Source organism: Delphinapterus leucas, chromosome 20, assembly GCF_059928025.1.
Source record: "Delphinapterus leucas isolate spDelLeu-1000000601 "Yukka" chromosome 20, BTC_Dleu_Yukka2, whole genome shotgun sequence".
In the NCBI taxonomy this organism is placed as follows: domain Eukaryota; kingdom Metazoa; phylum Chordata; class Mammalia; order Artiodactyla; family Monodontidae; genus Delphinapterus; species Delphinapterus leucas.
The window spans coordinates 25,093,476-25,119,072 of NC_143148.1; the positions used below are offsets into that span (position 1 = coordinate 25,093,476).

General features: G+C 36.2%; 1 protein-coding gene across 9 annotated transcripts in view; it reads left to right on the forward strand.

Annotated features, from left to right (window-relative positions):
- The window catches only part of PHKB (phosphorylase kinase regulatory subunit beta), a 208,101-nt gene extending 182,854 nt beyond the window's left edge, over positions 1 to 25,247 (forward strand). For 4 of the 9 annotated variants that reach the window (XM_089902984.1, XM_089902986.1, XM_089902985.1 and 1 more), the window contains 6 exons: positions 10,783 to 10,830; positions 11,087 to 11,221; positions 17,363 to 17,492; positions 21,559 to 21,666; positions 23,685 to 23,825; positions 24,478 to 25,247. In XM_089902984.1, coding sequence (XP_089759110.1) covers positions 10,783 to 10,830; positions 11,087 to 11,221; positions 17,363 to 17,492; positions 21,559 to 21,666; positions 23,685 to 23,825; positions 24,478 to 24,615 — 700 coding nt within the window. In that variant the 3' untranslated portion in view covers positions 24,616 to 25,247. The other 5 variants (XM_022555124.3, XM_022555122.3, XM_089902988.1 and 2 more) reach the window with 4 other exon arrangements.
- The last annotated feature ends 350 nt before the right edge of the window (positions 25,248 to 25,597 follow it).

The following is a 25,597-nucleotide window of genomic DNA, read 5'->3' on the forward strand; positions in this document are numbered from 1 at the left end:
TGTAGCCTGTCAGGCGCAAATACCTGTGAATGTGTGAGTGTGAATAAGTGTTTAGCTTGCTAGTTGTATAATTAGATCATCAATATCTTTACTATTTCTGTCCTACTTGACTTTCGATTGCTGATAAATTGTAAAATGTTCTCCTGATTATGAATTTGTCAATCTCTCCTTGCATTTTTATCCGTTTTGCTTTATATATTTTAAAGCTTTGTTTTTGTCCATGTTGCCATGTTTTAACAATGAATCTTTCCTTGTGTCATTTATTTTGTAATTGAATTATTTTTAAAAAATTATTTTTAATTTCAAACATCTACAAAAATATAGAAAATAGTATAATAAAGCCCATACTATTACTCAGCTTCAACAATATCATCATATGGCCAATCTTATTTCACTCATACCCCTCCACTACCTACCTCACCCACACTCCCGTCTAGATTTAAAGCAAATCCATCATATCATGTAATCTGTAAATACTTCAGTGTGTATCTCTAAGACATAAGGACTTTTTAAAATCATAACCATGGTCCCATTACAATGCATGAAATATAACAAATGAATTATTTGTGTCTAATATTACTGCCATGCCTGCTTTCTGTTTTTGTTTTTATTAGCTTGGTATACTGTCTTCCATTCCTTTACCTTCAATGTTCTTTTTTCATTTTGTATAGATATGTCTTTTATATTTAACATTCATGCCATATTTACTTTTAATCCAGTCTGATCATCTTTTAATAGAAATATATGTGATATTTGTGCCATTTCATTTATATTTTGACTTATTTCTACCATTATATTTTGTTTTTTAGTTACCATGCTTTCTTGTTGTTTCTTTTTTTTTTCTTCTATTGCTGGACTGATTTCATTTCTTCATATTAATTTTGCATGTGAGTATGAAGCACTTTATGTAAAATGATTACCCATTTTTTCCTTCAAAAAATTACATTAAAAACTAGTTGCTTATTGGAAGTATCTGAATGCCTCTCGTTTCAACAATTCTCATTCTAGGAATTTAGACATACTTTAACAGCAGTCTTCATTTCATGCTTGTTTGAAATAGTGGGCCATACAACAAAATGCTGTGCAGCCATTACAAGTAACAAGATAGAGTCAATATACTGACATTTATAAATGTCCAAGATAAATTAAGTGAAAAAAAAAGTTGCAAATATATTGTTCTATTTTTTATAAAAGAACAATAATACTGTGTATATATATATGTGTATAATGTATATGTGGAAAAATATACATAAAATCGGTGTCAATTATTTTCTCTGGGAGATTTCTACTTTGTAAGTTATGTTTTTCAGTTTTACTTAAATTTTTTTAGTTGAGGTTATTAGTTTTTAAACTGTTTACCTGATTTTAGTTAGAGTATATTTCAGGTGCGCGTCCCATTCTTTATCTCCTCTTTCTTTTGATTGAGAAATGAACTCACTCTGCATAGAACTTGACCTTCATTTTTATCCCTTAAAATAATTCCTTTCAAATATTAGGATGTATTCCAAATCAATTATAAGAACTTTGAATCATATCCTGATTTTTCGGTCTCTGTTAGCTCTAAAATTTTCAGCTCTAATTCTTGACTATATATGAGGATGCAGAAATGGGTCTTTCATGTGAGTTGTCTCTAAATGAAAAGAGGTGTGATTCTTTGTATCCATACAGGTATTAAAAGTACTCTGTTGTCACAGATTCAGGCATTTCTCTGAGGCTGACTAAGAAGTATAGGTTATAACTCTTCCAAATCATATTATTTGTAGTAAATGTTCTATTCAGGGGACTCTTTAAGTGATAGTCATCCTTACCGTGACTTAAGCAAAGGCTTAAAGTAAAAGTTAACTGTTCCCCAGGATTTTACAATGCTGTGTTTTTCAGCCTCTAAGTAGATTTTCCTTTACTGCTTATTCAGCATTTTAGGTTAATTTATGTTCTCTCAAAAATCCAATGTAATTTTCTTCCTTGAATCCATCTGACCTGAAGCTTCTTTCTCTGCATGGGAATGAAGTATGTTTAGTTTATTCTAAAAATAGTTTTCTTCCTGTTTTTGTATCTGCTATTCTATATGTTCAGTGCCTTCTGTGAGAAATAAAATACTCTTTTTTTCTCAAACTGTCACCTGAAATAAAAATGTCAGGACAGAGCATCTGACTTCGTATCTAATGATAGAAAAAATCTAATGATAGAAAAAAGCCTCCTAATGGAGAAATTTGCCGGGAAACTTTATTCACTGTCCTAAAACTCATCCTGGAATTAATCGAGGCATTATATTCCCATTGTGGGTATTAACATTGTCCCTGCCCAACTTATTATATGTATTTCCCCCATATGCTGGACTCACAGGGTCAGCTCTAAACACTGGGACATTGTCAGTTGGGAAGGAGTCTGATTTTTTTTAATTTATTTATATTTTTAAAATTTACTTTTGGCTGTGTTGGGTCTTTGTTGCTGTGCGCGGGCTTTCTCTACTTGTGGCGAGTGGGGGCTACTCTTCATTGCACTGCACGGGCTCTAGGTTCACGGGCTTCCGTAGCTTGGCTTGTGGGCTCTAGAGTGCAGGCTCAGTATTTGTGGCACGTGGGCTTAGTTGCTCCGTGACATGTGGGATCTTCCCAGACCAGGGATCAAACCCGTGTCCCCTGCATTGGCAGGCAGATTCTTAACCACTGTGCCACTAGGGAAGTCCCGGAGTCTATTTTTTTTTTTTTTAAATAAGAAGTAATTTATTTAAGAAATTTACGTCTGCTAAGGATAGAAACCAGATCTTCTCTTCCTATCTGTATTGTGGTCTAGCCCACAAGAGATGTTCAATAAAATTTGACAGATTGTTTAATATATAGGTTATAAGTAGATTCAGGTAGTTTGCCTTGAGCTAGTGATGGGGAATTTAGGAAAAATAAAAGCATGGCTCTCTACTCAGAGAAATAAAAGACTCTTTTAATTTTGATAAATGCACTTGGTTTGTACAAGTCATGTCCTTCAGGAAATGACAAAGTTAAATAGGGCCTTGTTTATATGAAAATTTAATCATACATATAGAGAATAGAAGGATGTAGCACTTTCTCCACTTATTAATGGAATGGTGCAGTTAATCATATCAGAGCATGGTACAAATTACCTTATAATGGTAATTCTCTAATCAGCATTCCCTGTAAGGATCTAAGGGGATACATATGTGAGTAACATGTTGTTATTGCACTCAAAAGTTTACTCTGGTGAACGGTTTCATCCTCCTTTCCTCCTCCATCTCCATAACCACATGTTATTTATTGCACACCTATTATATGCTAGACAATATGCTAAAAATACTTCATATATATTATCTGATTTAATCCATACAACTTTGAGGTAGTCACTAGGACCCCCATTTTAAAGTAAACAACTTGAGATTCAGAGAGCTTAGATAACTTAAATCAGTAAGTGAAAGAACTGGGATTTATACCCAGGACTGCCTGACTCCAAAGTTCTTGTTCTTCAATCTTAAATACTTTGTGCATGTTTTCACTTATGTATAGTGTTGCTCTCTTTTAAGGGAAACAGGCCTTACTGTTTGTTTCTAAAACCTTATGACCTTTATGGTACCTTCTACATGATTTCAACCTATGACCCATTTTACATTCAAGTATTCATGTAGCAGCTATGATGTGCATTGTCTCCTGATGGTTTTTGTCTTTAGTTTGTCAGTCCTCCAATCTAGGATCAGTACTATTTAGCATTGTACAGTACAAGACACACCAAGGAGGCTGAACAGTTACAAATTAACAAACATAAAAAATAAGATTTTGCCCCCTTTATTCATCATGAGACCAAGAAAATAGGGATGATTTGGAACTAATTCTAGGTTAGCCCCTGGTACAGTGCAAGAGATATATTAAGATACTATGAAAATTCAATGAAGTTAAGTAACTTGCACTTGGTCACAATACTAAGAACCATGATTTGAACCTAGGGTGAATGACTCCAGAGTTCATGCTTTCCCATCCCTCTTCCAGCTCTCATGTATATAAAATAGGGAGGCTGTCCCTGCTTTGGCTTCTTCATTGGTTTGTGGCAGTTCTGGGTAAGGAATGTGAAGGTGTTTTGCAAAGGATAAAACTTAAACAGTATTGCTGTGACATTTGGTAATTTGAGGTCCTCTATCTTGTGGCATTTGGAGAGCAAGTACCTCTGGGGATTTCTTTCTGCAGACTACAAATCCCAAGGAGGAGGATCCCATGCCCCACCCACCCCCTCCAACAAACACACACATACTCACCCTTGTCTTCCAGTCCTAGGTTTGCAAAGACCCTCTGCTCCCACAAGAGATGTTCACCCTCGAGGTATCCCTTTCCACCATAGTTGATTCTCCTTCAAGGCCCAGTGGAATGATCCCAAGCATTTCATAAAGAAACCTTAGCTCAAAATCCCTTTTGGATTCTCTGCTGCCATCTAACATGGTCTTACCCCACCATCATCTGGTGGGACCTCATGAAGCACATGGCAGACTCTGAAAAATTGTCCTGTGGGGACTTCCGTGGTGGCACAGTGGTTAAGAATCCACCTGCCAATGCAGGGGACATGGGTTTGAGCCCTGGTCCGGGAGGATCCCACATGCCGCGGAGCAACTGAGCCCATGTGCCACAACTACTGAGCCTGCGCTCTAGAGCCCATGTGCCACAACTACTGAGCCTGCGCTCTAGAGCCTGCGAGCCACAACTACTGAAGCCCGCGTGCCTAGAGCCCGTGCTCCACAAGAGAAGCCACCGCAATAAGAAGCCTGCGCACCACAACGAAGAGTAGCGCCCACTCACTGCTACTAGAGAAAGCCCACGTGCAGCAACAAAGACCCAACAGAGCCAAATAAATAAATTAATTAAATAAAAATTTTAAAAAAAATTCTCCTGTGCCTGCCCACGGTGCTCCTTCACCATATTAACAGAAAGGTTTTGGAACCCTGTCTCTACTCAAGGGTTATCTAACAACCTCAGAGAACTGCAGTTATCCTGTCTGTGAGGCTTGTGGTAGTGCCCTTCTGAAAAGAAAAAAGATAATTTTGTATCTTTTTAATATATTTTTATTGGAACTTATTTTAAATAAATTTTACTCAGACCTCAGCTCCTTAAATGAACAGCTTCCTTGCATTTACTGCTAGCAGCAAACACATACTCTATTTATATGTTTCTTTACAAAATTTACCTTGAATTAGTCCCTGGAAGGTTTTGCTTAAAACCTTGCTTAAGAGTAAATTATTCATTTATAGAGTCCTTGAGTGTCAAATTTCTTATAAATTGTTGAATTTCTTGCTCTTCTAAGTCACCCGTTTGTGTTTGTAGCATGATTTTAAAAGAAAGAAGGGAAGGGATTTATAGAAAACATTTTTTTATTTCCTTATAGGTTAATTAAAGCATTTCAGACTCATTCATATCTGACTTTTTACTGTTGTTTCTATCTTTTAAATGTTGATTATGATTAAAGAGATTGATAGTTTAGCCAGCTTTTAACACCATATTCCTCCCGAAATGCTAACATTCATTAGGCTGAATGGACATAAAAAATAAGAACATTTGTGTGAGTCATGGTACATCTTACACATAATTCGCCTGCACTATGTATGCTTGTATCTCTCTGTTTTAACCTCTCTCTCTGAGGTTTTTGGATTTTTAAATTTTATTTATTTATATCACCCACTGCCTCAATTGCTTTAAACCAATACCACCATGTTTCTTTTCTCTTTTTCCCAAGGTTAATCCTGCCAATGCAATTTCTTCAACATTACTGCTATCAGGCACTCCAGTGAACAAAATTAACCTGCTCACAGGAATGGTATTCTAGTGTGATAATGATTTGATTTGCTGTCTCATTATTGATTTGTGCTCCAGCTTTCATGTTGAAATAGATCAAGTTCCTGACAGGCCCATTACTGTAAAGACCTCCAATCAACTGCTTTCTGCTCTAGGTCTGTTATTCAGGAGACAACCCCTGAGCATATATGTTATCAAGTCTTTTTCATCCCTGCTTTTCATACTGCCAGGACATCCTCTGTAAGCCATTATGATCCATGCATGTCTTGTCTTCTAATGTCCACAGCTGCATCTGTGGATCACACATCCAGTGCTTAAGAGAAGTCCTTTGGTGTCATAGGTACCAGACCATAACATTGCTTGTGCAGTAAAGGAAAAGGAGATAATTGCAGCTCTGAGTTCATTAGCATGGTCTGATACTCATTCATAGTACTTTGCTTTTGCCATTTGATACGAGGTAAAGAAGTGAGATGATGGAGTTCTACCTCTATTCTGATGATTAGATCAGAGGTAGAGTGGGTGAGTGATTGCTCTCCAGTTGCCAAACAGGAAGCTCACTTTGCCTCATCAAATTGTCACCCTCTTTGTATTAATAGGAATCAAGCAGAACAGTCCCTTCTTGCAACTTTTCATCTCCTGTCATATAGCTTAGTAAAATGTTTGCACAGTTATTTGTTCACTTGTTTAACAGTAAACTTGGCAAATACTTCTTAGTGTCTTGAAATAACCTCAAAATGATTATTTTAAAAATTGTTTCTTGCTGTGGATCAGTGCTATTCTTTATAACATTTTTTCAGAAAATGTCAGCTGTTCTGATTTACCAGTGATGTCAGATTTCCATGTACCTTATTTTATATTTCACTCCTTAATTGGGGCAGGTTGGAAAGGAAAATGCCAATACATACACAACATGCTAACCAACCTCACATTAAGAGAGTTTTTAGAAGGATAAACTTATTCCCAGGACTGTATAGGAATACTAGGCCACCTCTTCACATATTTCCAGCATTGTGGAGGAATTCATTGTCAAGTCAGACCATGCTACATTTGAAGGTTGATCTGGTCAGAAGTGTGCATCTGCCTCTCTCTCATTTGCTTATTGTCAAATAGAGCATGTCCCTGGTTCTTTAGGCAGACTGAATTTATAAGGATCTGGTCCAAGAATAACTTTCATTCTTTTGACCTTCCACAGTTGCTTGCTTGCTTGCTTTCCCCATTTTGCGTTAAGTGCTTTTACATTGGAATTGTCAAATCAGGTTTGGTGACTTTTGTCAGCAGGAATGAGGGTAAGAAGCCAGATTTTCCCATGCAAAGGAATTAATGCTCTTTTGTATTAGTAGTTCTAAAAATGGATTAAAATGTCTTTGATTTTCTAAACTGTGTGACTCACTTGGTTATTTACTTTCTTTAAGTGTCTGTTCATATATAAGGCTATTTGGCTGTTTCTGTTTTAGTCTTTTGAAGAATTCCAAGCTAAACAGATTAACTTGGCCAATATTTTTGAATGAATAATGTATTTTTAACAATCTGGCAAATAAGTTAGATTCATTTGTGCTCAAATGAACCTTCTGGGACTTCCTTGGTGGCTCTGTGGTTAAGAATCTGCCTGCTAGTGCAGGGGCCACAAGTTTGATCCCTGGTCCGGGAAGATCCCACATGCCGTGAAGCAACTAAGCCCATGTGCCACAACTGCTGAGCCTGTGCTCTAGCCCGCCAGCCACAACTGCTGAGCCCACGTGCCACAACTACTGAAGCCTGTGCGCCTAGAGCCCATGCTCTGCAACAAAGAGTAGCCCTCACTTGCCTCAACTAGAGAAAGCCCACATGCAGCAACGAAGACCCAACACAGCCGTAAATAAATTTATTTTTTTTTAAAAAGTCATCTTCTTTCTTTGGTGGCTGCTGAGTACAATGTTTTCTATAATTTGCTCACAGAACTGCTGAGATTTTGTAAATAGAAGCCTGAGGGGAAATTTTTAGATCTCCAACTATCTTTGTTTATGGTACTGAAGGTTTTAAAAGGTAAATGTGATAGATAATGTTTAGCTTTAATAACTCAAGTTTTGGGAGGACCTTAAAAAGTAAGTGTTTTAAAAAATTTAGTAACTTATTTTAGAAGAGGACACCTCCTGAAGTGAAATCAATGAGGCACTTCTTCCAACCTGAGTTTGAGAAGTCAAATAAAAGGAGTTTGCTAACATAATTTGAACATAACGAACATAAAAATTGAACTCTATAATTTCAAAAGCATTTTAACAGTTTTAACATAACATTGTCTTACTTATTCCTCAAAATAATTTCATAAAATGAGCTGAACAAGTAATAGTAATACAGTATTCCCATTTGAAAAATAACTTGGAAATGGAGTTCAGTTGGTAAGTGACAGAATTGGTATCCAGGTCTGTCTTCATTGTTTTTTCTTTTCGTTATGAAAATATTTAAATGTGTAATAACAGAATAGTTTGGTAAATTCCTATATACCCATTATTTAAATGGGTATAAGCAATTGTTAGTAATTTATATTTACTATATTTGCTTTACTTTGTTTTGGCTGTAAATTATAAAGGAAATTTACAGCCAAATGACATTTTGACGTTTACCCCTCAATATTTTAGTAAGTATATATCTAAAGTAAGAAAAAGGACATTTTCTTAATAAACACAGTACCATTATCACACCCAACAAAGTTAGCAATAATTCCTTAATATTACCTGGTACACTGTTTTTATTCATATTTCTCTAGTTGTCCCCAAAATGACTTTGTTTTAAAAATACCAGGGTCCCAAAGAAGGCCCACACATGGCATTAGTTGCTATATCTCTTAAGTCACTTTTAATCTAGAACAGTACCCCTTTACCCCATTTTTCTTTTCATGACATTAAGTTATTTGGGGACACCAAAAGGCTGGTCTTTAGATTTTCAATTTGATGTTCCTTCTATTATACTAAGCTGCCTCAAATGTAAATTTTAAATGTTAAATAAAGAAATAAAATAATAAATAGAAAACAATTTTGTCCAACCTATAAAATTAAAAATAGAATTTTTATATTTTAAAGAGAATCCATGGAGCAGTTTATTGTAACTGAAATGTTGCTGTAACAGCTAATTAGGTTTGACATAAATACACTACCATGTGTAAAATAGGTATCTAGTGGGAACCTGCTGTATAGTACAGGGAGCTCAGCTCAGTGCTCTGTGACAACCTAGATGGGTGGGATGGGGTGGGGGAGGGAGACCGAAGAGGAAGGAGATATACGTATACATATAGCTGATTCACGTATCATTGTACAGGAGAAATGAACACAACATTGTAAAGCAGTTATACTCCAATAAAATAAATTTTTAAAAGAACTAATTTCATAAGCAACTTTAACATCAAAACATCCAGAGTAACTAGTAACTATATCCTTGTGACTTTTATGCTTGTATAACATTTTGATTAAATGTAGTTCATAATAATGAAGATGAACAAGTAAATAAATTCCAGTGTTTGGCAGTAATACAGGTTTAGTCCAGTTTTGCTTTTCAGCTGATTAGAGAAGTGCAAATTGTACATCTTAACTCCGTTACATATTCTGTTTTGTTGCACATACCAGAAAATTCACGAACATGTTGTTTGTAGATACCTTGTCATCTTTAGTGTTCTTACCAAAGAGCAAGTATTAAATATTTGTCATGTACTATCAGTAGTAATAGTAATGTTATATATTTTTTAAATTATTATGTTCTATCCTTGTGTATCTCTCATGCCTTTATAATCTATCTCAGTGTCATGCAGCATAGTCTGCATTTGACTGGCAGACTAGTTAAATTCCTAACTTCCAGAAATGGCAACAACAAAGAATAGTGAAGAGGATAGGAAAAAGAGCTGAGAGTTGCCTTATCAGAGGGATTGGAGCAGTCACAGGAGACACACTGCCTTGTGGCTTATGGCCTGGCCCAGTGGGCAGGGTGATATGCTTGGTTGATATTACTTCCTGCTCAACTGGAAACGATTACCATTTTTCTTACCATTTTTTCCATTGAGAGAGGGTAAAGTCATTCCATGAGGATGCATCACTGTTGTTTTGCAAACCAACCTTGGCAGAAAGAAGGACTTGAATCTTTTGATTATTTCCACCTAACATTTTCATCTCTGTACCTGCAATAACCTGTAGGCAGTCTTTCAAAGAAGTGTATAAGAGAAAGATATTGAAATATTTGGGCACAGTAACTTCGCCACTTTAAATCTTTGTTGCTGTAACTAGATGTTTCTACCTGTGGGCTGGCTACACAGTACCCCCTTTGGGAGACAAAGCCTGGGTGAATGAAGACATGTTCTTTGGAGTTCTCTGTCTCTGTTTGTTATTCAGTGTTCACCAAAGGATTTAAGGATAAAGCACAGGAATCTGCTGTGTAAAACTAATTCCCTAGCTTTTCCTAATGGTCTGTAGAGTTCTGGTTCCCTAAGGCATAGTATTATTTCCTGAGTTTTCTTTGGTTTGCATAACTAGTTTATCCGAGTTCTTTCCTCAGAATACAATAAGTGAAATGAGATGAAACTGTAAAAATACTTACTAAAAGCTTCTCAAGTTAAATAATAAAATTATTTACACATAAAATAATGAAATATTTTAGGCATTTTTAGGCACATAACTACCAGGCACACAAATAGTACTCAATAAATGCTTTCCTAAATAATCACATTAAAGCTCTTTCTGTAATACAAATGTGTTTTATGAACAGCATTTAAATATCTATTAAAGAATAGATTCTTCTGAAATCTACTGATTAAAGTATGTTCTCTGATATACTAGTATAATTAAGTTATAACTAACTGTGTGCCTGTATTTCAAAGGCAGGTATTTCTCCTCTGTCCCTTCCAATTAATGACTACAAAATAAATGAAGTAGGTAAAAAATACTTATCCTTCCTGGGAAAGAAATGTGTATATAATAGCATATCTCAGCCCATTTCTTAAAATGATTTATTTTTATCCCGTTTGTTTTTTTCATATATCTAGTATTAAGAAAACAGTAGTGCGGCAGCCACTACTCATCAGTCTCACTTGGTAAGAACCTAAGCACCTGTCTGCTTTCATGTTTTACTACCTGTCCACATATGCACAAGCAGGGCTCATTTTTAAGAGGCTGATCATGTCACATAATCTTGATGGAAGTAATTATATCAGCAGTTCAGGAAATTCAAATGGCCTTTTCTTCATTCCTCTTTGGATGGGTCAGTGCTGTTAAGGGCATTGCCAAAAGAAGCACAAGGTGATTTTATTTCAACAGTTATTGATTCATGCTTTCCCTGTTTTGTTTCAGGTGGATCATCCATGCTATGAAGTATGAACTACAGATCCGTGGTGGAAACAAGCCAGCCAGAGACTTATATCAGTTGTCACCTACTGAAGTGAAACAGCTCCTGTTGGATATTCTGCAGCCTCAACGGAATGGAAGGTAATGAGGATCCTTTATCAAAGACCAGTAGATGGGCAGCATACCTAGAGATACTAATTAAAATTGTCTTCAGGGCTTCCCTCGTGGCGCAGTGGTTGGGAGTCCGCCTGCCGATGCAGGGGACACGGGTTTGTGCCCCGGTCCGGGAAGATCCCACATGCCGGGGAGCGGCTGGGCCCGTGAGCCATGGCCGCTGAGCCTGCGCATCTGGAGCCTGTGCTCCGCAACGGGAGAGGCCACAACAGTGAGAAGCCCACGTACCGCAAAAAAAAACAAAAAACAAAAAATTGCCTTCAGTTGTGATTTTGTGTTGATTTGAATTTTATACTTTTTTCAGGTATAGATTGTAAACGTTTCTTAATCTTTATTATTCTATGCAGAATGTAACACTTCATTCCACTTTGGTCAATTCCTCCCAACATTTTGGCATAAAAGTTTGGATTTGGTAATGTTACTTAAATATCTTGCCTGTAACTCTGTCTCTCTAAGTAGACTGTAAACTTATTCAGGTAAAACTTGTCTTAGACTTAACTTGTGCTAATCTTAGAATAAAAGCAAAACAAATACCTTGGATTGCATTGAATTGAAGAGTTATTTTTATTACAGAAAGTGCTGTAATAAAATTATTTAAGCAAGCATTTATTGAGCACTATCTGTGTGCCTGGTACTTTCCAAGGTATAGTTATATGCCTAGAAATACCTAGAGAAGAAGTCTTTTGCAAAAGTATATTTGAACAAATGGAAGAGCATCCTTGTTCTTAGACAGGAAAATTCAACATTTTAAAGATGTCTGTTTACAAGTTTAATGAAATTCCAATAAAATTCCAACAAACTGTTTTATGGAGTTAGACCAGTTAATACTAAACTTCCTGTGGAAAAACAAACATGCAAGAATAACCAGAAAAGCATAAAACAAAGACTTGCCCTAAGAGAGACAGTAAAACTATTTAAAAGTCTTTATAATTAAAATAATGTGATGCTGGTACATGAACAGAAAAATAGAACAGTTGAACAGAATAAAAAGTCCAGAAATAGACCCCCCAAGAACATAAGGAATTTTCATGTATGATAATTTCATGTATGACATCTCAAAATCATTGGGTCAAGGATGGACTTTTTAAATAAATAGTGATGGGACAACTGGATAGCCATTTGGAAAAGATAAAATAAAATTCATACTTTATACTGTACTTGAGAATAAACTCCAAACAGATTAATGATCTAAACGTTAAAAAAATAAAAAGAAACCATACTAGTGCTAAAAGAAGACATGGGTTGGGACTTCCCTGGTGGCACAGTGGTTAAGAATCCATCTCCCAATGCAGGAGACACAGGTTCAAGCCCTGGTCCGGGAAGATCCCTCATGCCACAGAGCAACTAAGCCCATGTGCCACAACTACTGAGCCTGCACTCTAGAGCCTGCAAGCCACAACTACTGAGCATGTGTGCTGCAACTACTGAAGCCCACATGCCTAGAGCCTGTGCTTCACAACAAGAGAAGCCACTGCAATGAGAAGCCCTCACACCACAACAGAGAGTAGCCCCAGCTCACTGCAACTAGAGAAAGCCCATGCATAGCAACAAAGACCCAACGCAGCCAAAAAAAATAAAATGGAATAAATATAAAAAAATAAATTCAAAAAAAAAGAAGACATGGGTAAATTCCTTTGTAACCTTGGTATGGGAAAGACTTTCTAACTATGATTCAAACCCAGGGGCAATAAAAGATTATTAAGACTGTATAAAAATTAAAAGCAACACTTTGCATGGTGAAAAAATAGACAATGCCAAAAGACAACTGAGAAGCTGGAATAGAACATTTGTTACAAAGAGCTAATATCCAAGAATCTTAGAAACTGAAGGACAAAGAACCAAAAACCTAAGAGAAAAATGGGGGAAAATATGATTGATCAATTCATTTAAAAAATTTAAAAATGGACCTTAAATATTTGGAAAGATGTTCAAACTAACTCATAATTAGAGAAATGTAAATTAAAACACATTGAGATACCATTTCTCATCTATCAGACTAGCAAAGTTAAACAGTATGGCAAACATTTGCTGAGGCTGTGGAGAAACAGACACTCCCATATATATCTGGTGACTACAACTCTTCTATATGGGAATTGGACAACATCTAAAAAAAAGTCTACATTTGCACTTACCCTTTGACCCAGCAGTCTTACTTTTAGGGACCCACCCTGCAGGTTGCCTCCAACAGCATGAATAGATATTATATATATGCACAAGGTTGTTCATTGCATCATTGTTCATAATTGCAAATTTTGGAATGCCTATGACCTTAGTCCCCATGCATGAGGGATTATTTGAATAAACTGTGGTATGTCCACACAGTGGAGTACTATGAAGTTGTGAAAAAAGAATGAGTGTGGTCTCTATGAACTGATATAGAATAATTTCTAGGCTATATCGTTACATAAAAACAGCAAAGTAAAAGGCAAAAGATTTACACACTCTGAAGAGAAACCAGAGGACTTTCCTGGTGGCGCAGTGGTTGAGAATCTGCCTTCCAGTGTGGGGAAACGTGGGTTCGATCCCTGGTCAGGGGAACTGGATCCCGCATGCATGCTGTGGCTGGGAGTTCGCATGCCATGACTAAGGAGCCCGTGAACTGCAGCTAGAGAGCCCGCCAGCCACAACTAAGGAGCACATGTGCCACAACTAAGGAACATACTGCTGCAGCTAAGGAGCTGCTGAACCGCAACTAAGGAGGCTGTGAGCTGCAACTAAGGAATCTGCCTGCCACAACTAAGACCAGGAGCAACCAAAATAAATAAGTAAAATAAATAAAATAAAAATTTTTTAAAAACCCAGCAAAGTACAAAAGAGTATGTATCGTACAATACTCTTCATGTAAGAAAGAAGGGGATATCTGCTTACTTTTACAGAAGAAATACAGGAAGGATAAATCAGAAACTAATGAAATTGGTTACCTTCAGGGAGTGGGGAGGAACAGGGTGGGAAGAATGAAAAAAATAGGTACAGTGCAGTAGGGTTGAGGGTTGAGCAACACTTCCATTTGAATATACCTTCCATTTGAGTATACCATTTGAATAGCTCTGACTCTTAAACTATGGTAATGTTTTATATTCCCCAAATATAAATAATTAATTAAAATTAATCCATGTGTGCAAGGTACCCAAAATAGAATACAAACAGTAACAACTGACCCTAACCATATTACAAATGAATAATATCACCACACTGAAGGGGGAGGGGATGACAAGAATTAACCAAAGTACCTTTGGAAAACATTGACTAGACACTGTAAAGCTGAACAAAAAAGAACTGCACACAAATCCTGTACTCTGTATAATAAATTTTTTTCTCACAGAGGTAGGAATTAGCAATTCTGGAATTTATATATATTTATTTTTATATATATATATATATGCACATATACACACATAGTGTTATATATATGGTGTGTATACATACACACACTGATATTAAATAAATAAGTAAATGTGGCTAATTTGAGCCAGATTTTTTTTCACTGTTGGAAAATGTAGTTACAAATAAGGAAAGAGGAGTGGCTAGAATATACCCTGTGGTTTTGGGCTGGAACTGGGAGTATCAGTATGAATTCATGATTTTTACACAGATGTATAGATACAGAAATAAATACAGCAATAAATGTGGATATGTATATGCGAGCATACATCCATATCTTTTCTAGGTGTCCACTGAAAGAACCTAGAAGCAATGAAACCCCAATAGCAATGGGCAAACCTAGTGCCCAGATATTGATTTCCAAATACCACTTTCTAATAAAGGAACCAGAGTTCCTTGGAGAAATGGTTGATTCCAGGGCTGGGGCAAGAAAAGTACAAGATGAACCTGGAGCATCTTGTGGTACCAGAAAGTAAGAAAATGCTCCAAAAAATTATAGAGGTGTGTTAGAAGGATGCTGGAGACAATGTGAAGAAGACTCAATGGCCAAAGCTGGAACAATTTGAGCAAGAAAATAAATAATGATACTATTGGATTACATCTGGTAGAATAAATATCCATGAGTCCATGCTGATATAAATAGGTAAATGGGAGAGAAGGGACTTGTATTACAATGGAATTCCAATTAATAAGTATAGATGGAATGATGGAAATAAAAAAATCACCATTAGGCAAATACAAGAGTAATAACTATTGTAGGCAAGAACCACTAAATTTAGTGGGTAGAAGTATGATGAGAAATGGAAAATTTGCATAATTTCAAAGTATTTCCATTCAAGATACTTTTTAATTTTAAAAGGAAAAATTGTAACTTGACAGTGCAGAAACCCAGCAGACTCCACCTTAACTAAATGATCAAGGTTAACATCACCATTAATAAGATACATCAACATCACATACCCCCTGATATGATGTGCTGAGAAGGGTACAACTATTTCTGGGTATTCCTGTGAAAAATGCATAACCTAAGTCTTATCATGAGAAAACGTCAGACGAACCTAAATTGAGGTACATTCTACAAAATAACTGACATTTCTAAAATGTCAAAGTCGTGAAAGATGAAGATTGAGGAACTGTCACAGAGTAGAGGAACCTAAGGAAACCTGGAAACTAAACGCAGTGTGGGGTCCTGGATGGGATCCAGGCCCAAAACAAGGATATTTGTGGTGAAATTGGCAAAATTTGAATAAGGTCTGTAGATTAGTAGTTTATTTCCTGGTTTCGAATAGTTGTGCTATTGGTTATGTAAGATGACAGAAGTAGAGGAAGTTGAGTAAAGAGGAACTTCATTAATTTTTTTTTTTTACTTTTCTGTAAGTCTAATTTTTTTCAAAATAAGAAGCCAAAAAAGTAAAAATAAGAGAATTCTTCTAAAATAATTCCTCCTCTGTGAGTTTTCACACATTTCTACCTTTTATGTTGTTCTAAGCAAACATCTCCTTTTTATAGTATTAACCATGACTTCATAGAACTTGGAAAACATCTCTTTTGTTGTTGCCAAACAAAGGAAATAGGGGGAAAAAAATCAAATGCAGAATATAGGATATTCAGTTTGCACACTCATTATCCAAAATAAAACGTCATGAAGGAACTCCTTTGGCTTTTTCTCTTTAGCATAGCACTGAACCCAGCCACACAAGTGTGGGTCTACCAAAACAAGCTGTATGTCCAAAAAAGTGCCTCCTCACTTATGTAGTGATGTAATTTCATTGGTCCTCTTTCACCAGAACAAAAATGTCTTTTTATGTTTACTGTATCATGCATAGCTATTTTCACACCTAGAAATACTGTTGGTCATTACATTCCCACCTTGTGGTTGATGACACATTTTACTCTGCAGCCTGTTTTAATACCAAGTATAAAAAGTTTATATTTGTTACTATCTTCAGCTTTTGTAAGAATATACTACTATGTCATTTGTGTGTTCTTTTCAGATTATGCAAATTCTGCATCTTTAGCAGTTTGTGATTGAAATAACTATTATATCTTTAAGGTTTAATACTTCATGCAAATAATAGATCTAGAATTTTGACTCTTACATGTCGATTATTATGACATGTAAAATTTGGTAACTGATTCTTCAGCACTGGTACTTTGGCCATATTTAAATTAAGGTTTAAAACTAAATATAAGGTTTAAATTGACACATAAGCTTAAAATAAGGTAATTTCATTAGATACATCATGCTTTTTTGAGCATTCACCCACTTATCAGGTGTTTATTAAGCACCTTTCTTGGAGAAGTGTATAGGAATGATCAAGCTATATATATCAATACAATGCCCATGTCTTCATGGAGCTTACATTTTATTGTATGTGAGGACCACATGAACTAATTTTGAAAATGACTGCTGCTGTGTTTTTACATTGAGCTGCTTTACATGTTAGAAAGTCATTTAATCACATAGTGAGTTGTAAGTAACTTACTAGAGAATAACATTTTGCTTGTTAAATTTCTTTAAATCTTGGGGGTTTTCTCCTTTCCTGCAAGCTCTGTTTTCACTTTGAAATATTTAGTAACCTCTGTAACACATGGTAGATAAGCATCATTGATGGAATTTGGCTTTTCTTGCTCACTCTATTGGAACAGTTAATCCATATAAAAGCCCTGCTTTCTGCCAGAACAAGCTTGTTTTTCAACACTGAGGCATTTTCTTTTCGTCTACAGATGTTGGCTGAACAGGCGTCAGATCGATGGGTCTTTGAATAGAACTCCCCCTGAGTTCTATGACCGAGTGTGGCAGATCCTGGAGCGCACACCCAATGGAATCATTGTAGCTGGAAGGCATTTGCCCCAGGTACAGCCCCACTGTGTTTGTGTCAGTAAAGGGACTTCTAAAGGGACCTCAAGGAGCAGAGAGTTCTTTCCTTCTCTGCTTTGAAAATAACTTTTCTACGTATTCCATTCTCTAAGAGTATTTAAAGTAGGGGTATCCAGATACCTGAAGGGAGAAAATAAGTCTGGTCAGTTGGATTGGAAATATTTTTTCCCAATCTGAGTTCCTTTTATTTTTCAATTTTAGTGTTCCTCTATAAAAAAGCCTTGTTTTACAAATGGATATTTTGCTTGCAAGTTGTATTCAATAAAAAAAACATTTTGTTTTATCATATTTCAGATGTTTCAAGGAAGTTCTCAGTTTAAAGGCACCGTATGGTCAAACCTTTTGCCAATCAATCTATCCTTCCTTTGTTTGCTTATTAGTGAATTTAGGGTTTCTTATATTGACATTACTGAGTGGTGGTATTCCTTCACCACCAACTGTAATGGGCCAGTGCTGGGGGACCTCACAAACAGGAAAACATACATTCAAAAGACAGAACCAAATCAGTCTTAAGAAACAAGGTGACTTAGTAATGCTGTGGATAAGGAAGTTACTAGTTAAGAACTGCACTGAATGTGAAAAGTACAGTAACTTTTTAGGTCATTAGACAATCATTTAATTGAGATGTAGCTCACCGTTGGTCCGAATGAATTAGTGTTCCCTCCTTTAGATGGTTTCCCAAGTTATATAAACTGGCCTGCCTCTTTGATTTAATTATTTTATTTAATCCTGACACCTAAATCATTGCGCTTATGCACAATGATTTAGGTGTCAGGGAATAATTAGGCCTTCAAGAAATGGAGTACTGTATCTGTTTGTAGTGTTGAAACATCAAACAAATTATTCTTGATGAAGGTCTTTATACAAAGTATTCTTTTTTATTGAAGTATACTTGATTTACAATATTAGTTTCAGGTGTACAACATAGTGATTCATTATTTTTATAAATTATACTCTATTTAAAGTTATTATAAAATATTGGCTGTATTCCCTGTGCTGTATAGCAAGGGTCCCCAACCCCTGGGCCACAGACCAGTACTGGTCCATGGCCTGTTAGGAAGTGGGCTGCACAGCAGGAGGTGAGTGGCGGGCGAGTGAGCAAGTGAAGCTTCATCTGTATTTACAGCCACTCCCCATCTCTCTCATTACATCCTGAGCTGCACCTCTTGTCAGATCAGTGGCAGCATTAGATTCTCATAGGAGCGCAAACCCTGCTGTGAACTGCGCATGCGAGGGATCTAGGTTGCGTGCCCCTTAGGAGAATCTAATGCCTGATGATCTGAGGTGGAGCTGAGGCAGTGATGCGAGCGCTGGGGAGTGGCTCTAAATACAGATTATCATTAGCAGAGAGGTTTGACTGCACAGAGACCATAATAAATCAGTTGCTTGCAGACTCATATCAAAACCCTACAGGCAGTGGCAAGTGAAAACGAGCTCAGGGCTCCCACTGATTCTGCATTATGGTGAGTTGTATAATTATTTCATTATATATTACAATGTAATAATAATAGAAATAAAGTTCACAATCAATGTAATGCGCTTGCATCATCCCGAAACAATCCCCTCCCACCCCCACCCCGCTCCGTAGAAAAATTGTCTTCCATGAAACCAGTCCCTGGTGCCAAAAAGGTTGGGGACCACTGCTATATAGTATATACTTGCAGCTTATTTATTTTATGCATTGTTTGTACCTCGTAGTCCCTTACCCCTATCTTGCCCCTCTCCTCTTCCCTCACCCCACTGGCAACTACTAGTTTGATCTCTATATCTGTGAAAATAAAATATTCTTAAATACACACACCCATACTCATTTTGTTTATATGTACATAGGGTATTTCTGAAAGGATTCATAAGAAATTGGTAGCGTTCTAGTTTTGCCTTTGGGAAAAGGAACTGTGGTCTGGGGGGACAGAGCAGCTTTTCACTGAAAACCCTTTTTAACCTTTCAGAATTTGAACTTTGTGAATCTATTATTTATTTTCAAAAATGAATAAGAACTTTTTAAAAGGATTCTTTATGCTATTAACAAACTGTTGAGTGGTTCTTGTCGGCCGCCAGTATAGGTGCTCCAGCCCTTTCCCAGATGCTCTGTGACCGTTGTATGGAGCAGCTCTGTCTCCTGTGGGTGGGGAACTGGCCTCTACTGTTCGTGTCCTGCTTCTTCTGCTAGGCCTTGTGTCCATGTACGGTGGACTCTGGCAATGTTTTGTTAGCTTCTTTCCCAACCCCCGCTAATACCTACCAGATATTCTTTTAATTGTCTAATTGCCTGGGTCACTTACATTTAGTATTTTCTCCTTGCTAACAACAACTACATGTTAAGTATTTTTATGTGCCAGGCACTTTTCTAAGTGCTCCTTTAATTCTCACAACAGTCTTCTGAGGTAGGTACTTTATTGTTAGTTTGACAGATGAGGAAACTAAAGCACAGCTAAGTGGTTTTTCCAAGGTCACACATCTAGGAAGTAGCTGACCCAGAGTGCAACCCCCTTCCCCGGCAATTTGACTTCTGAGCCTTTTCTCTTAACTTCTCTGCTACAGTTGCCACTTCTTTCAGAGATTGGAAAATAAGGCAGCCTTGATGTCTCTTCTCTAGGTTTAACTACTGTATTGCATACTAGCTAGGTTGACTTTTCAAATGAGATATATTAAAAGGAAATTGATGTGAACCCATGAAAAGTTCTTCCTTTTCTTCTGTAACTCCATTAGTCTCATTGCTAGACATCTAAACAGTTATAATTACAGGCATATGTCAAATATTGCAGGTTTGGTTCCAGACGATTGCAATAAAGCAAATTACATAAAATTTTCTGGTTTTCCAGTGCATATAAAAATTATGTTTACACTATACTGTAGTCTACTAAGTGTGCAATAGCATTATGTCTAAAAAAACAATGCATGTACCTTAATTAAAAAGTACTTTATTGCTAAAAATTGGTAACCATCATATAACAACACAGGGTTGCCACAAACCTTCAATTTGTAAAAAAAAATCTGCAAAGTGCAGTAAAGTGAAGCACCATAAAACAAGGTATGCCCGCACCCTGTTGAACAACCAGCTTCATTTTCCCCAAATTAGGTACTACCTGTAAACATTAATATTATGTTGGATTGTATTGAATATAGAATACAATAGATGGACCATACTGAATATAGGACTGAGGCATTATTATACCAAGCAGAATAACACTGCTGTCATTTGATTGAAAGGAGACATTTCTGCTGGGTCCCATTTTGAGTAGTACATAGATAGATATTGTTCTGAGGCTGTGATTAAGTTCACTGTAAATCATCACTGAGGTAAAAGCAAATAAGTATGACTCACTATCTCTGCATCTCTGGTAATAATTCTGGGGACTCCATCTGCTTTCCACCATATAAGCCTAACATTTAGAGCCTTTCCTTCCATCCTTTGAAGATTATCTACCATGCCCAGATATGGTTCAGATTTGAGTTTATTTTCTGCTTTCATTTGGTTTGTGGAATGTGAATGGAAGATTTTGCAATACTCTTGTCTTAAATGAAATATCAAGAGTAGAGTAGAGAACATTATTTTTTGTTTTGCTTTTTTCTGCACATAATATTATTTCACTTATTTGTATGCATTTTTATGCTGCCAGCTCAGAAAGGACCTGCCACAGAAATGATGTTAATTTAATAGCAGGTGACTTACATGCTGAAGTCTGACAGCAAGCATAACTTCTTGTGTTAATTCTGAAAGCAATATGTACTCTTATTTGTTGTCTCAATTTTTGGCTGTTCCGTTTGTGTATTGAAGTGGTTTTCTAATATAGTCCCTTTTCCCTAAAAACATTAAAATAGTGAAGATAACTACTAAAAACAGGAGGTTTAATTTATCACAATAGTCAGCTGGTTGGCTTCAGTAATTTGACATATATAAAATCCAGTCATATAGCTGAAAATGCTCTCTAAGGTTTTGTAGAAGCTGAAAAAGATTATTGACTAGAAAATGAAATTTTCCTATTAAGTGGGAACCAGGATATAACAATGCAGCATATTAATATTGAGTTATTTCTTTCAGCAACCAACCCTGTCAGATATGACCATGTATGAGATGAATTTCTCTCTCCTTGTGGAAGACATGTTGGGAAATATTGACCAGCCAAAATACAGACAGATAGTTGTGGAGGTTTGTATTTTAAAATGTAGATTGCTGAAGAAGTGCTTTCTATCTGTTCCCTGAAAAGTAGTATAAGGAAACTGCCCAAGAGACCAGGAATTCCACTCCTCACCTAACCCAAATCTCCAGTTGAGTCCTGGAGGAGATGACCATCCTTGACCCAAGTCAAAGCACATGAACAATTCAGACATCTTAAATCCATCAGGGTGGAAAGGCTAACTGCCCAACTTTCTCAGCTATACACTCACCCCCACAGTAAGTGCATCAACAGTACCATGAAAAAGAGGAAGTGACCTTTTTCTATTTGTCTTTTTTTTTTTTCTGTTTACAGAAATAATTCATGACTATTGTAGAAAATTTCGATAGTTCAGAAAATTATAGAAAAGAAAGTCAAAAATGTCTCTATATCCACTCACAATAGATTGCCACTATTATTTTGAGGGACACCTTTCTAGACATCTCTCTGTGAACAGAGAAGACATGTAATTTTGTGTATCATCATTGCTCCATATAAAGTTAAATGCTAATGTACACACACACGTGCGTGTGCATGTGTACACATGCTTTTTTGCCATTTTAAAACATTATATCAAATACATAGAGAGAAAATAAATAAATAAATAAGTAAAGAAAAAGGAAAAAAAATACATAGAGAATCCCTCAAATGAATGGATATAATTTATAGCTCATCCTCACTTTGTCTGTTTCTCTGGGAATGTCTCCATCAGACTTTGTGTTTCTTGAGGGTGGGTAATATGTCTTATTGATACAGAAGCTCTCGGTGCTGAACTGGATGTGGCACCTTCTAAAATCTAGCATATCTGGAGCTACAGTCAGCTAAGTGAGATTCAGCCTTATCTCTGATGTGCCAGGATTTGGGAAAGAATATCAGCCAGTCAGTGTCATAGCATGTGGGAGTGAGGCAGAGACTGGGGTCAAGAAAAGATGGGGTTTTCAGAAGGGTGAATGCCTCCCTTGTGCTGTTAACCTTTGGGTATCTTGTGCCCATAGTTGTCTCTAAAATAAAGTCATTCTCTTTGCAGAAGAAATCTACATTTAGTACTTGAGCAAAACTTCGAATTCTTTTGACTAAAGCCATGCCCCAAGGTCTCCCACATTGTGACCCCTGGATTTTTCTGTTTCGTTTGGTTCTTTCCAGTTCTGTTTGGGAAGCATTTCAATAAAATATATTCAGAAAGATTCCCAAGTTGGGAATTATGAGGCCTTCTTCCTGTTCCATGTCCAACTTAGGAGCCATAATCATCATGAGAAAGTCTTTACCAAGCATTGTATACTCAGATACAATCTTTGCATGTTACAGTTTGTCATATAAAATGAACATTACTACTTAGATAAATGTATAGGGTAGCCAAACAATAGGATGATGCCTTCAACCAAGATAGCTTATACAAACCAAATAATACTCATGTCATAGAGTCAAAGTATATTGTTTAAAACATAGCTGTCCCCTGAAAAATACTATGATGTCACAGAATTGTACTCATTTTGGGGTGCTAGACTCCCAAGTCATTTGATCCTGAGCCTAGATCCAGAATCTCCATTGAACTCATCTGCCTTCTCTGGCTTTGTTGCCTACCACCTCTTCCGAGGCAGCCTGTGCTCCACAGGACACTGTTTTGGTGTCTTGCCACCAAGGATTAAGGCCTGAAGACCAGAAAGAGTTCAGACACTTTGGGTGAATAGGGCACTATGTACTGTTGACAGGATTAGAAAAGTCATTTTTCTAAGTTATTAGTTTTATTTAAGTAACTAAAAAACATTTCCATACAGCTACAGGGATACATACAATGAAAAAAAAAAGTGAGGTTTCCAAACAGAACTCATGCTACTAATTTGCAAGATTAGGAAGATTCCATCCATGGATGATCCTAAAGCCTATCATTGTACAGAACACACTGTGGAATATGAGGACCATACATCAGTCTGAGTAAAGAATGAAAACATACCCAGACTGTGTCGCTTTTATGGTTCATATAATTGGCTTTCAATGTGTCTGTCTCTTCTAGTTACTAATGGTTGTATCCATTGTACTGGAAAGAAACCCTGAGCTAGAATTTCAAGACAAAGTAGATCTAGACAAACTGGTGAAAGAAGCATTTCATGAATTTCAAAAAGATGAGAGTCGACTAAAAGAAGTTGAAAAACAAGTAAGTAGACAAAATAGCTTTTTGTAGAATTGCTTTTTTCTCTCAATTCTTCAAAATATCCCTAATCTCTTATCACTTAACTTATGAAACAGATTTACGGAGTACTAAATAGAGTACTTGAGAGGCAGAGGGAGGTCTGATTTATTTAAGGAATTAATGTTACTTTTTAGTTAATTACTAGTCAATTCAGCTATGAAGTTCTAACTAAAAAGAAATCTAAGAAGAGATAAATTTTCCTTTTTATAGTTAGCAGTTAAAATGTGTTTTACCAGAAAAGAGCCATAGGTTCCAGAAGGCTATAAAATTAAATTCTGGGGAGGATGGGAATGAGTAACAGGCTACATTGGTGCTGTGTACTACCTAATATAGTCCCTTCCAGGCTCTCTGTTTAATATTTTATGCTTGTCAGTAAAAAGGTTCCCTAAGTAAATAAAAATTATCAGCAAAGAGGAGAATACTAAAAATGTCTGTCTTTGTTTTATATGCTGAGAAGACACCTCAGGAAAATAAAAGAAAAACTCAAGCAGCTCATCTTTTCCATGAGGAAATATTTCTGTGAATTTATTTTTCCCTCTAGGCTGACACTGACTTTACCTGTCAACTCTTTACAAACAAAAAAATCAAACAACTTGCTTATTGTTTTCCTTTGTAGGATGACATGACTTCCTTTTACAATACTCCCCCCCTGGGAAAAAGAGGAACATGCAGCTATTTGACAAAGGTTGTGATGAATTTGCTGCTGGAAGGAGAAGTCAAGCCAAGCAATGATGACCCATGTCTGGTTAGCTAGTGAGGAAGGTGTTAGAGACTCTTTTGAGGCAGGTTTTCCAGAAGTGTGTTAAGTTTGTGTTGAAGCTTAATCGAGGCAACCATTAATGTGTGGGCTGATCATGCTGGTGAGTGGTTGCCACACCCTTGGCAGAGTTATTGGACCTCTTGCATGCCATAAGCAATCTGATGGTAAGAACTGCTTATAATCAAGTGAAAATAAGTTCTCATGATTATGCCCACTACAATAATAATCTTTACTGAACAATAGTAATTGTTTATGAATTAAAATTTCACCACTGCATGTTTTGTGATTACACAGCTCATCAAAATGAGTCTTTGCACTTTGGACTAAATTCCCACCTTACTGCCAATTAAATGGATTTTCCAACTAATTATGTGTACTAGGAATGAAAATATATTGAAAGAATGGTAAATTTTCTTAAGTGGCATTATAATGCTAGAAAAAGATACCAGTATGCATCATAAAAGCAAAATCAGCCAGCTGATATTTTGATTCTCAAACTGCATTATCGATAATATTTTAGTATACAGAGCTATTTTACAATTTTTGCCTTGTAAACATGATTGTGGTTTTGTATTGGTGCTAACTGTAGTGGTTGAACTAAAATAATAAACCTATGTCTGATCAAATATTTTCTTTGTGCTCTTACTAAAAACAGAATTTAAGTAAGATTATTCAGAAGTGTGGGCTGTTCACCTAGTTTGTACTCATAAAAAACAAAATTAAAAGTCATTAAATTTTATTTCTGAATTAATGAATATATCTGGACACATTCTTTGTTTCCATTACTCACAGTATCAAGTTTATTACTCCTGAATATTTTCATTTAATTGATCAGGAGATGAAATGGAAGAGAATCTATGGTACCTACAATTACGCATATTTTGTTACCAAATTTACTTAAGCAAATGTTAATAAAAATCTAAAGTAGATTAAACATTTAAATTTTATGAATTTATTTCCTTACTGAATATTACAG